The sequence below is a fragment of the Schistocerca gregaria genome, chromosome 4 (genome assembly GCF_023897955.1).
Source record: "Schistocerca gregaria isolate iqSchGreg1 chromosome 4, iqSchGreg1.2, whole genome shotgun sequence".
Lineage (NCBI taxonomy): Eukaryota > Metazoa > Arthropoda > Insecta > Orthoptera > Acrididae > Schistocerca > Schistocerca gregaria.
This window is the reverse complement of record NC_064923.1, coordinates 344,526,445-344,541,010: the sequence shown is the minus strand read 5'-3', so window position 1 is coordinate 344,541,010 and position 14,566 is coordinate 344,526,445. Positions and strand designations below refer to the sequence as shown.

The 14,566-nt window shown below is 43.5% G+C and overlaps 1 protein-coding gene across 2 annotated transcripts in view; it reads left to right on the top strand.

Moving 5' to 3' along the window:
* LOC126267414 (spondin-2-like) overlaps window positions 1–12,766 on the top strand; it is a 233,143-nt gene extending 220,377 nt beyond the window's left edge. For both annotated transcript variants that reach the window (XM_049972645.1, XM_049972643.1), the window contains exon 6: window positions 8,842–12,766. In XM_049972645.1, coding sequence (XP_049828602.1) covers window positions 8,842–8,859 — 18 coding nt within the window. In that variant the 3' untranslated portion in view covers window positions 8,860–12,766. The remainder of the gene's footprint in view (window positions 1–8,841) is intronic.
* Window positions 12,767–14,566: the final 1,800 nt, after the last annotated feature.

The window sequence follows — 14,566 nt, the reverse complement described above, 5'->3', positions numbered from 1 at the left end:
TGAATGAAGACAGCAATACGATCTGATATGTTGTAATTGGGGCACATTACTTGGCATTTCTGACACACTGGAATGAAACTGTGCCTACATCACTCGGAATTCCGTGAGTTAAATGATGGGCATCGAACTCCTGCCGGTAATAAAGTTTCTGTTTTCTTGATCACGCCAGAGTGGTGAGATGGACGTTGGGGAGATCGCTAAAGTGTAAATTGCGGTACTGACTTTGAGGTGCCAATTTTATTTTGTCGACGTAATAATCGACCACAATATTACTGCACCTAGGGTACTTGGTCAGCTTATCGAGAGTGATTTACAGAGTATGCCCAACTGGACTGAAAGCATTGGCAGTGCAATGCATTTTCCTTAATCATCATTGTACTTGTTTACTGTACCGTCACGGCGTGTTCCCGATAACGGCAAAGTGCAATACCATCGTGGTTGATTAGTACATAGGTTGATAGCCAAATCCTCGGCGCTCGTTGATATACTTATCTTTTAAATCTTTGCGTTCGTTGTTTATGCTAGAAGTACAGGTTTTGAGTTTTTTCCCAGTAAACCGTGAATACATTAAAATATATTTTGTTGACTGTGTGAGCGGCTATTTTTCGCTTACTTGAACAGCTGATAACAATGACAATAAAATTTGTACAAGCTTAAATTAGTTTTGTCATAACGAAATCTGTCTCACACAAAACCACTGACGCACTGCACTCGTAACAGTTGCGACTGGGCGAGCATGCTGTGCTCCATACCCTTAGAAAGTTTTGAATCTTAATCCGAACTTTTCGGCTACTATGTAACAAAGTCAACAAAACTGCACAGAATTTGAATGGATGGGACTTGTCTCTGAACCACATAATGTTGACTGACAGTCTGCTAAAAGTTTGTTCTACACGGAAGGTTTACGTTTACTGGCTAAATGAGGTAAGTTATTTAGAAAATGTTGCTTTTATTGTGGTTATCAAAGCGAAGTCTGTTTTGAAGCAGCTCTCCACGCTAAGCTATCTTGTGTAAGCTTCTCCATTTAGTGCATTTTGATATACTGATCTACGAATTGTTTTCGTATCGATTGTCACACAGCGGTGTTTGATAAATAGGCTTTCGAAATGTCTTCCGATTACCGGTTCTTCGCATAGAAATGGTCTGTCATTCGTTCTTCGTTATTCAGACATGTTCGAGAAAAAGGGAAGTTTTTGTACCACCCAACAACTGTGACATATGATGGGGAATTGTCACCTTAATTTCCACCAACTGTACATGGATTGTTGCACCCTTGTTCTTCTTCTGATGTAGAGATCGAACTACAACACAATACCCCAGTTCATCGTGGGGCACGCCATTTCGTTTTGGCTTCTGTGTAACTAGGGTATCGAAGAGAATTGAAGCACTTGAGATGTGATGCTATAGACGAATGTTGAAAATTATGTGCACTGATAAGGCAAGGAATGAGGAGGTTCTTGCACAGTCAGAAGGGAAGGAATATGTTAGAAACACTGACAATGAGAACGGACAGGATAATAGGACATCTGCTAAGACATCAGGGAATGACGTCCATGATACTAGAGGGAACTGTAAAGGGCAAAAGCTGTAGAGGAAAACAGAGACTGGAATACATCCGGCAAATAACTGAGGACGTAGGCTGCAAGTGCTATCTGAGATGAAGAGGGAAGAGGTTGGCACAAGAGAGGAAGGAAATAAAAGAGGGGGAAAAAAGGAGGAGAACGTACTACTGAAATGTGACACGAGGATTTCGCTGTGTAGCAGGTGTGTACTTGAAAAAAAAAATACTTGATTTCTCCCAGGTGGTAGTTTAACTATTATGACCATCCCTCGCAAACTGCTTTACTATTCAGAAAGCGAAATCGAAATCATGACCACAGGTGCTGTCCTAAAGGAGGAGGAGGAGGGTATTGGGGGGGGGGGGGCGGGAGGAGGAGAGAGTTGTCACATATGTTACTGCTACACTTCCACCTAATGTATATTGTCATTGCCGTCCCCGTCACTTGTAACGAGCCACAAGTAACTAATATTCATCAAAAATAACAATGCATTATTACTATTATTATTATATTAAAATATTTTATATAATTTGTTTCCATCAGTGCTCAGCACATTGCTTCAGTGTAACTTCCAAGATATTGCAGTTCAAATACTAGCATAGCACAGATAATACGAATAAAGTTTCCTTCATGTTTTCTTTTGAATGTTGTTACCAACTATTGAATGTTATTGCCAACTGTAGCGTGTGGGTGTGTGGGTGTATGTGTTAGTTGGTATATGTTTCTGTGTATTTAATTGTTTATATGTGTAGCTGTAATTTTTTAAACTTTTCACTTGATATTCTTATTTTAAGTTTTTTTGTATTTTGCTACCGTTCATCACCCGTTCGTTTCTCGCAATAGTTCTCTGGATATATGTGAACCTCTATGTTGCTTTTGTAAGCCATTGCATATCTGTTATCATATTTACAAAAGAGTTTATGTTTATATGTATCTGGACAAATAACCATAATGAATGTCGTATTCCAATGCAAGGAAAGCTGTTGCAAGAAACCAATATGTGATAAACGAAAAGCAAAATACAGTATAGAAATATACATGGTGTTAGGAGTAGGTACAGATATGATTGGTAGCTTAATACACTCCTGGAAATTGAAATAAGAACACCGTCAATTCATTGTCCCAGGAAGGGGAAACTTTATTGACACATTCCTGGGGTCAGATACATCACATGATCACACTGACAGAACCACAGGCACATAGACACAGGCAACAGAGCATGCACAATGTATGCACCAGTACAGTGTATATCCACCTTTCGCAGCAATGCAGGCTGCTATTCTCCCATGGAGACGATCGTAGAGATGCTGGATGTAGTCCTGTGGAACGGCTTGCCATGCCATTTCCACCTGGCGCCTCAGTTGGCAGTTGGACCAGCGTTCGTGCTGGACGTGCAGACCGCGTGAGACGACGCTTCATCCAGTCCCAAACATGCTCAATGGGGGACAGATCCGGAGATCTTGCTGGCCAGGGTAGTTGACTTACACCTTCTAGAGCACTTTGGGTGGCACGTGATACATGCGGACGTGCATTGTCCTGTTGGAACAGCAAGTTCCCTTGCCGGTCTAGGAATGGTAGAACGATGGGTTCGATGACGGTTTGGATGTACCGTGCACTATTCAGTGTCCCCTCGACGATCACCAGTGTAGGAGATCGCTCCCAAGACCATGATGCCGGGTGTTGGCCCTGTGTGCCTCGGTCGTATGCAGTCCTGATTGTGGCGCTCACCTGCACGGCGCCAAACACGCATACGACCATCATTGGCACCAAGGCAGAAGCGACTCTCATCGCTGAAGACGACACGTCTCCATTCGTCCCTCCATTCACGCCTGTCGCGACACCACTGGAGGTGGGCTGCACGATGTTGGGGCGTGAGCGGAAGACGGCCTAACGGTGTGCGGGACCGTAGCCCAGCTTCATGGAGACGGTTGCGAATGGTCCTCGCCGATACCCCAGGAGCAACAGTGTCCCTAATTTGCTGGGAAGTGGCGGTGCGGTCCCCTACGGCACTGCGTAGGATCCTCCGGTCTTGGCGTGCATCCGTGCGTCGCTGCAGTCCGGTCCCAGGTCGACGGGCACGTGCACCTTCCGCCGACCACTGGCGACAACATCGATGTACTGTGGAGACCTCACGCCCCACGTGTTGAGCAATTCGGCGGTACGTTCACCCGGCCTCCCGCATGCCCACTATACGCCCTCGCTCAAAGTCCGTCAACTACACATACGGTTCACGTCCACGCTGTCGCGGCATGCTACCAGTGTTAGGACTGCGATGGAGCTCCGTATGCCACGGCAAACTGGCTGACACTGACGGCTGCGGTGCACAAATGCTGCGCAGCTAGCGCCATTCGACGGCCAACACCGCGGTTCCTGGTGTGTCCGCTGTGCCGTGCTTGTACAGCCCTCTCGCAGTGTCCGGAGCAAGTATGGTGGGTCTGACACACCGGTGTCAATGTGTTCTTTTTTCCATTTCCAGGAGTGTATGTACCTACTTTAGTGTGTTACTTGCTTTTCCTCTGCGTCTTTGATAGTCTTCCTGCAAACACAGCAGATAGTTTACTACCTGCTGTTTTCTGCACAGTTGCAACTGTACTTCGAAGTGAACTGTCAGTGTTAGTAAATACTATCAGGTCGCGTCCATGCGTCCGTACTTCAATACCTGTCCTGCTGTCCTGGGGAAATAAACGGTAATGGCTTGCTTGTACCACACATACTAGACATACTACTCGTAATAGCTGTAATAGCATGTTAAATGAAGTGAATAATGACACAATGTTGTTTACTGCGCTGTCCTTAGTCATAAATAGAAATATCGGCACTTACACCCCTAACACCCGTGTGTATATAAAATGAAAAATTTGAAAAAAATTCAGATATACATGTACAGATCTAATACCATCTGACACCTGGCACACATGTGCACTTGCACAAATAAGGACAGACAGGATGACACATACGCAAACACACACATACACACAAATGGTTCAAATGGCTCTGAGCACTATGGGAGTTAACTGCTGAGGTCATCAGTCCCCTAGAACTTAGAACTACTTAAACCTAACTAACCTAAGGAAATCACACACATCCATGCCCGAGGCAGGATTCGAACCTGCGACCGTAGCAGTCACGCAGTTCCAGACTGTAGCGCCTAGAACTGCTCGGCCACCCTGAACCCCCCCCCCCCCCCCCCACACACACACACACACGGCCACAGACCATACACGTTACACACATTCGAGAATTGGCTATGACATTCAAGAGTTGGCAATAACATTCAATAGTTAATAACAACTTTAAAAAAGAAATGAAGGAAATGTGTGTCCATTTTCTCAGTGCTGTGCTAGTGATAATCTGAAAGCAAATATACTGCTTTAAAAGCAATAGAGAGCAGCAACGAGGAACGTTGTAATCATATGTTTGGAGAATTATTACGTTATATTAAATTAGAAAGTGACAAACGTGTTTCTAACATGAAAATACAGTTTCTAATACGTAAAATAACATACCATCCACATAAATAGATATATATTACTACCCAGAGATGATGTTTTCAAGAAATAAAGCCTAATAGATGACTCTTAGTTGTAGTTCATTTTCTTGACTACTTTGTACTTTCAAAAACACATTAAGTTCTCAGCCTTTGACATTTTTTGCAATTAACTGTTGTGAAATTCGATTATTTTTGTTGTTATGTCGCAAATGGGCATATGTCACCGTCCACCCCCGATAGGCGGCGCAAGTTGTGTTCTAGTTTCGCAGCAGTAATGTAAGCCACTGGACCGATCAGTCTGATGTTGTCCATGGCAAGGTATACGTACCAAATGCTGAAACATTTTTTATTTTTTATTTTTGACCCGAGAACGTCTACTCGAAATCCTGACGACTGCCTTCTCGCAATATAACTTTACGTAAGTAACCTTTCTATGTTTATGTCAAACGTTTTTCTATGCCTTACCCTGTAGAGTTGTCAAAATTTCGTTCTGATAAAGCGTCCTTAGTGATATCGAAACCTAGGTTGAGTATTAAGAAATTCCTTGGCTGTGTTATTTCTCCATTATAACTGCACGTTGCATGATAAAATTGGTTTCATTCAGCTGCACATTGACGTATTTCACGTGACAGGTATCCACCTTATATCACACGCGGCTGAGGATTATTTTTGAGGACGACAGGACAACAGAAGTTATAGGTATTTGTGGATATCATGATCACCTCCCACCCCATCAACCTGTATCCTCAGCTGCCAACATTTTTCTTTTTTTTTTAGTCATTCATCAATCTTCTACCTGGTTTGATGCGGCCCGCCACGGTTTCCTCTCCTGTGACGATCAGTTCATCTAGGAGTAGCACTTGTAACCTACGTCCTCAATCATTTAGGGGCTCTATTCTTATCTGTGTCTTCCTCAACAGTTTATGCCCTCTACAGCCTCCTGTAGTACCATGGAGGTCATTCCCTGAGGTCTTGTCAGCGTTTTCCACCTATTCGTTTCCTCCCCGATTCTGCACAGAACCTCCTCATTCCTAATCTTATCAGTCCACCTAATTTACAACATATGTCTGTAGCACCACATGTCAAATGCTTCGATTCTGTTCTGTTCCGGTTTTCACACAGTCCTCGTTTCGCTACCGTACAGTGCTGTGCTCCAAACGTAGATTCTCAGGAATTTATTCCTCAAATTAAAGCCTATCTTTGATAGTAGTGGACTTCTGATGGCCAGGAATGCCCTTTTTGCTAGTGCTGGTCTGCTTTTGACGTCCTCTTTGCTCCGTCCGCCATTGGCTATTTTACTGCCTGCTGCAAATTCCCTAACGTCATCTACTTCGTGACCATCAATGCTGATGTTAATTTACTCTACGTTCTCTTTTCTGCTACTTCTCACTACTTTCGTCTTTATTCGATTTACTCTGAATCCATATTCTTTTGGTCATTCCATTCAGCATATCATGTAATTCTTCAGTTTCGCTGCGGATAGCAATGTCATCAGCGAATCGTATGATTGATAGATTTCCACCTTGAATTTTAGTCCCGCTCCTGAACTTTTATTTTTCGTCATTGCTTCTTCGATGTCCATATTGAACTGTAGGGGCGAAAGACTATATACTTGTCTTACACCCTGTTATTATTCAGTCTTGACTCTTGCACATATTGTGCGGTACCCATCTCCTCTATAGCTTGCCCGTATTTTTCTCAGAATTTCGAACATCTTGCACCATTTTACACTATCGAACTCTTTTTCCAGGTCGACAAATCCTATGAACGTGTCTTGATTTTTCTTTAGTCTTGCTTCCACCATCAACCGCAACGTCATAATTGCCTCTCTGGTGGCTTTAACTTTCCTACAGCCAAACTAATCGTCATCTCACATATACTCAATTTTCTTTTGACTCCTTCCGTATATTATTCTTCTTAGTAATTTGGCTGCATGCGCTGTTAAGCTAATTGTTCGATAATTCTCGCACTTTTCGGCTCTCACAGTATTCGGAATTGTGTGGATGATAGCCGCGCGGGATTAGCCGAGCGGTCTCAGACGCTGCAGTCATGGACTGTGTGGCTGGTCCCGGCGAAGGTTCGAGTGCTCCCTCTGGCATGACCTTAGCAGTTAAGTCCCATAAGATTTCACTCTCTCTCTCTCTCTCTCTCTCTCTCTCTCTCTCTCTCTCTGTGTGTGTGTGTGTGTGTGTGTGTGTGTGTGTGTATGTGTGCGTGTGTGTGTGTTATTTTTCTGAAAGTCACATGGTACGTCGCCAGACTCATACATTCTACATACTTCCCCCACTGTTTATAGAAATTCTGAAGGAATGTTATCTGTCCCTTCAGCCTCTTTTGATCTTAAACTACTGGCCATTAAAATTGCTACGCCACGAAGATGACGTCCTACAGACGCGAAATTTAACCGACAGGAAGGAGATGCTGTGATATGCAAATGATTAGCTTTTCAGACCATTCACACAAGGTTGACACCGGTGGCGACACCTACAACGTGCTGACATGAGGCAAGTTTCCAACCGATTTCTCATACACAAACAATAGTTTACCGGCGTTGCCTGGTGAAACGTTGTTGTGATGCCTCGTGTAAGGAGGAGAAATGTGTACCATCACGTTTCCGACTTTGATAAATGTCACATTGTAGCGTATCACGATTGCGGTTTATCGTATCGCGACATTGCTGTTCGCGTTGGTCGAAATCCAATGACTGTTAGCAGAATAAGGAATCGGTGGGTTCAGGAGGATAATACGGAACGCCGTGTTGGATCCCCACGGCCTCGTATCACTAGCAGTCGAGATGGCACGCATCTTATCCGCATGGCTGTAACGGATCGTGCAGCCACGTCTCTATCCCTGAGTCAACAGATGGGGACGTTTGCAAGACAATAACCATCTGCAAGAACAGTTCGACGACGTTTGCAGCAGCATGGATTATCAGGTCGGAGACCATGGCTGCGGTTACCCTTGACGCTGCGTCACAGGCAGGAGCGCCTGCTATGGTGTACTCAACGACGGACCTGGGTGGACGAATGGTAAAACGTAATTTTTTTGGATGAATCCAGGTTCTTTTTACAGTACCATGATGGTCGTATCCGTGTTTGGCGACATCGCAGTGAACGCACATTGGAAGCGTGTATTCGTCATCGCCATCCTGGCGTATCACCCAGCGTGATAGTATGGGGTGCCATTGGTTACACGTCTCAGTCACCTCTTGTTCGCACTGCCGGCACTTTGAACAGTGTACGTTACATTTCAGATGTGTTACGACCCGTGGCTCTACCCTTTATTCGATCCCTGCGAAACCCTACATTTCAGCAGGATAATTCACGACAGCATGTTGCAGGTCCTGTACGGGCCTTTATGAATACAGAAAATGTTCGACTGCTGCCCTTGCCAGCAAATTCTCTAGATCTCTCACAAATTGAAAACGTCTGGTCAATGGTGGCCGAGCAACTGGTTCATCACAAAACGCGAGTCACTACACTTGAACTGTGGTATCGTGCTGAAGATGGATAGGCAGCTGTACCTTTACACGCCATCCAAGCTCTGTTTGACTCAATGCCCAGACGTATCAAGGCCGTTATTACGGCCAAAGGTGGTTGTTCTGGTTACTGATTTCTCAGCATCTATGCACCCAAATTGCGTGAAAATGTTATCACATGTCAGTTCTAGTATATTTGTCCAATGAATATCCGTTTATCATCTGCATTTCTTCTTGGTGTAGCAATTTCAACGGCCAGTAGTGTAAATCCTCCTGCCATTTCAGCGTGTGATAAGAGCGTGTATCTGCCGCAGGTGGGCAGCACGGCGTGAGGCGGCTGGCGGCATCGCGCTGCGTGGTTGGCGAGTGGAGCGAGTGGTCCGACTGCAGCGCCTCTTGCGGAGCCGGCGAGTCTCGCAGGAGCCGCGCCGTGCTGAGGACGGGCGCGCGGCCGTGCCCGACGCTGTCCGAGGCGAGGCCGTGCGCCGGCGTCGCCGCCTGCACGCGCCGCTTCTTCTCCTGGTGACCGCCGCCGCCGCCGCCGCCGCCCTCAAATCTCCCACCGACCACTGCTTCCGCTGCCGTCACACCTCACCGTGGCCGACCGATTTACTGCAAACGAGGCACAGGCTGGAGAACGCCCGCTGCTGACACGAGCGTTAGCTCTCTGTTTTTTCGTAACTGCAGTCGAGGCAGTCTTCTTACTCCATAGACGAACTGTTATGTAGCTGTTTACTACTACGTCATCGCAACGCACGTTTTACAGAAGTCATTTAGAGTTTAATTTCGTCACGTTCCTTTTTCGTTGTCAGGATTAAATTGATGCGGATATCAAGCATCGTGAATAGAAATAATGAAGATAACTGTATAGCTGTTTAACAACACTAATTACAGATACGCTGGAACCAGGCACATTTTGCATCACATCGTTTATGGTCTTGGTCGAAAGCGAGCTGAATACTACTTCACTTCAGTAACAGGTGTCACATGGTACAAGGACGTGACACACACCTGTCGTACGCCGTGTCACAGCCCGAGCGAATAAATACCACAAAAAGTAGTGAAAGGATTTCTTCCTGTCCATCATTTCTAGCTATTTTTCTAAATCGTTTTCACAAGATACAATCGATGTTGAAAACGTAACTGCCTGTTCATTCAAAGAAGTCGGTGATTCTCGCGATAAGAGCATATCTTTTCATACACGTTTACTGTTAAAACTATAAATAATTATAAAAAGCTGCAATTTTGAATAGATCACTAAGTGCACTTAATGTCTCCTTCGCTCTCTCTCTCTCTTCTTCTTTGTCTTCTCTCTCTCTCTCACGTCACTGTTGTCATCGTAGCCACTAAACTAGTTTTTCACCCTACCTAAGGTGGCCGCCAATCATTTGACAATGGTCTCTATGGCTACAACTCGTTCGTCCTGGTCCACAAATAAATTTTAAGTTTTTCCACAAGCGGACAGCTCGGGGAAATCATGGTTTTTAAAATTCAACATTTCCAAACATGTTGCTAAATTGCCGTGCCAGTACTTTAGCCTCGTCAAAAGAAGCAGAACGTAGCCATGGCTGTGGACTGCCTATGTTTTATTTACCAGTGCTAAGGAGAAAATGTATTTCGTCTCCTCCTGCGCAAGAGCGTGGGATATATTTCTTGCTATATAAGACTATTTCTTGTTATATAAGACTGGCTAAAAGCTTCTAATTAATATTAGCTTAAGTGTTGTATTGTGCATTTCATCACGTGCAGTTTGGATCAGTATGAAGTTTTTTCGAAGAAATGGGCAATACGTCACTCTGTAATATCTGAGGCGGGTCTATGAACACGACAAAATACTCTTGCCAAAATGTAATCGGCTCCTTACACATTAAATGATATCAACAAAACGATAAAATCTACATCTACTTATATACTTTGCAAGACAAGGTGCAGCGTATCGTGAAGAGTGTATCGTGTCAGTATTGCAGATTTTCTTTCCTACTTCATTCTCTTTCTGACTATGGAACATGAGGATGATCCAGTGAACTGTTTGAGGTAGGGAACTTGGGGTCGGAGAAGCGAGCTTAAGGAGATAACAGGAACAAAATCACAATATCGTGTACCTTTTATAGACATTATTTACAGTTAACTGCAAATACCACCATTTACACAATGAACGTACAATTTGTAATGCAGTGTGTTTCGAATCACTTCACAGGCAGGTACAATTCTGGCAATTAATTTCATCCCCGTATCCTCTGGGGTCTCATACACAAGTGACTTTAGATATCCCCATAGGAAACAATGAAAGGGATTCGGGTCAGGTGACCTCGCAGGCCATGGAAAAAGACCTCCCCTTCCAATCCAACGAACAGGAAATACAGCACTGACATCGTTACGGCCATCCACACTGAACTCAGGCGGTGCATCGTCGTGTTGTATCCAATACCTCTCACGAACAACCAAGGGTACGTTCTTCAACAACTCAGGTAGAACTCTTTGCACGAAACTCAAGTACAGGCGGACATTCAGATGGCATCATGCCGTCCTAGTAAACAGGTTCGTCCTCCTTGTATCTTTGCAGGAAATAAAGAATGTACATGTAAATAAAAAGTACAGTACGTGTAAACTTTTACGTATATTAATTGTAAGTGGAAAACGGGAATACTAGACAAAGCGGGAGACAACTTTACTTCCATATCTCCTTCAGTTGGATTCTCTTACCCCAGGTTGCCTACTTCAAATTGTTGAATGGAGAATTCTCTATGTCCTGTTACATTTTTGCACGCTCTAATGGGAACATTCTGTGTGTCTCTGTACGCACTAATCCGTCTTATGATCCCCACCAGATATTAACATTGTATCAGCATAATAGTAGTCTCGTTCTCTTCAAATACAGACACTCTAAATTTAGTTAACAGGGTTTCCCGCGAAATGCTTCTTCCTCCAAGAAGTACAAGTTTCCCTAGCATTTCTATTGCACTAACGCATGGGCTACCGCCTTGTTGCGAAAATAGCAACGCATCTCTGAAATAGTTCTGTGCCTGCTACCATGCCTACTTCACAGTTTGTCCAAGTCTTTCTGCAGTTCTTTCTGATCGTCTACCGGAGGTCCTTTCATGTATACAACAGCGAAAAATCTTACAGTGCTGCTGTTCGTCCCTGATAAATCGTTTACGTGTATTGAAAACATCAGAGGTGCTATTAGGCCTCCTTGGGTCACATCCTATAATACATCCCCTTTTGGTGAACATCCACCATCAGGTATTACGTGTTGGATTTTATCGGATATTCCTCAAGACAGTCACTTGACTGTCCTAACACATAAAGGAAATGTATTGGCAATTGCTAATATAAATCACCATTTACTGTTTATTAGAATGACGATAATGGAAAATTTGTGCTGTGACGGGACCTGAAGCCAGCCTTAACAGGTTCGGCTATCCGTGCACGAATCATGATCAGAGCCAAACTTCCACATGTCATCGTCCTTCTGTCACAACCTTCACTCATACATTACGTATATTCCCGACCAGGAAGGATATATTTACTGAGAGTCGACTGCCTGGTATTTCGTAGCTACTAAAAAAAGAGTATCATACTGATGCTTAATGACTATAAACGGCAAAGTGGTTTCTCTAGTAAACAGTTGATTTCCTAAGACGTTCCGCTTTGGCGTGATTATCTCTTGAGCAACACATCCAGGACCGCTTGATGGATCTGACACACGTCGTTCAAGGGCCAACTTCCTCTCGCCGCAATCTCCGACAGTGGGCGAAGCCCGGCTGCATTAAGTTAATTGTCCTTGATCCGGACTCGAGTGGATCACATTTCCTCTGACGTTTTCGCCGTTGTCGTTCAGAAACGTCGTCTGCAGCTGGTGGAAGCTGTGCCAGAAATGACCGGCAGTTTAGAGGGAAGGTCGCGATGTGCGGAGGAGCGGGCCACAGAACGAGTGCGTGTTACACAACCTGTCGTCCGGGCCTGACAGCCTTAATTGTGCCGTAAACATGGAAGCTCATCGTCATGCCGCTGAAATAAAAAACACAGTCTGTGTTGTGACTGCACAGCCGTTAGTGTCTCGAGAGCTCATTGCAGGCGACGACCCACAGCTGTTCTACACTTTTATGATACCACAGAAACCGTGGCAAGCATGTCAACTTGCATACGTAATGACCAGCAACACAAAACAGCAGGTTGGACGCTGCAAAGTCTGAGAGAAAGACTGTAGTCCGCAGAATGCAAGCAGAAAAAAAATATTCAGTCGTTAAGGGTGCTTAAACGGTAAAATCACAAAAGAATGAATGTGCGACGAGTGTAAAGTTAGAAAGTCATAGAAACAGGTGAACACACTCATTCTACACCTTAGAGCAGAAAGTAGGACATAGAAACAGGTGAACACACTCATTCTACACCTTAGAGCAGAAAGTAGGATACTGCAGTTTAAATGCGTGAACGTTATAGATTCAGTGCGTTCGCTTTCTACAGGAAACGGTTATGAATGATGGCATAAACTCTCATCACACGTATCAGAAAAATTATTGTGGATGTACAGTCATATCGTTAGTACCATTGGCACACTGGACTGCATGATACTTATTTATTTAGCTCGCCAGTACACTTATAAACGAAAAGTCGAACTGTTATTTACACACAAATTTCGTTCACATATGTAGCATTCTTGAATAATGTATTCTAGAAGTTCTCCCCTCTCGATTAACATTTGTGAGTTACGAAGGTATAGGCTGTTACAGTAATCCTAAGTCATGCATTCCAAGGAAATCGAAGATAGGTAAAGTGAAAAAAAAGCTTTTACGCACCTTGAAAATAACAGCCGTATTGAGATCTATAGCAGGAGTGTGTAGAAACAGTAGAAATACATCAGTTGTTATGTGAAAAACGGTTAATTTTTACAATGATTCTGTTGCGACTCATTTCAGCTTTAATAGCAACAATTTGAATACATGCTGTTACCATTAACATCATCTCAGATAAGTCAATACAAATTAAGTCTATTTAGAGAATGTAAATACTTCATTGTACATAAATATATGTATAAAGAGAATAAGTCACATATTTAAATAGTATTTATGGTGATATATTTATAACTTTGTATTATTTATTGTATAAAATACACTGAAAAAATAATACTACCCTTTTTTTCTATTTTACCCAGTACCGAGAGAACAGCTGTGAACAGTTTTTCGATATGTAAAAAAAATACTTCCATGGTATTTTGGAAACCATAGCGCAACGTCAGGTAAGTATGTTCTTATTATATTGTACTGAACTTAGTTCCTCAAGTACATGCTGAATTTGATGTTTGGGCATTGTCTTTTCCCAGATTAGATTTGCATAAAACTGTACATAGCATCTTGCAAACAGTTCAGTCGATGCGTCATCATTTCGATGGTACGCAAGTGCCACAGCCGTGCAATCTGTAGCTGGAGTAGGGTGGGGGCGAGCGCTATACAGACATGGGGATCAATATTTTTATGAATACCTTATTTACCATACAGAAACCCAATTTAACGAGATGGAAAACACTATTTTAAAACCAAAGTTTATTTGTGGTCCGAATAAATTTGAACAGAGCTTGCTTGACTAGCACAAAAATCTACTTGAAATTATAATTAGTACAAAACAATTCAGTCTTGTTCTATACGGGAAACCCAATTAAAGACAAAACATTTTAAAATATACGGCCTTCGCCGTTCAATAGCTCCTCAGAAAAAAAATGGCTCTGAGCACTATGGGAATTAACTTCTGAGGTCATCAGTCCCATAGAACTTAGAACTACTTAAACCTAACTAACATAAGGACATCACACACATCTTTGCCCGAGGCAGGATTCGAACCTGCGACCGTAGCGGTCGCTCGGTTCCAGACTAGTGCCTAGAAGCGCTCGGCCACGCCGGCCAGCAATAGTTCTTCAGTAGTACCTTTTTGTACCAGATAATTTTGACCTATCGATATACTACTCAACCATATACATGTAACCGACCAGTACACCAGTTACATATACACGACCTAGCCACATTAATGTGACCACTGTCTCAA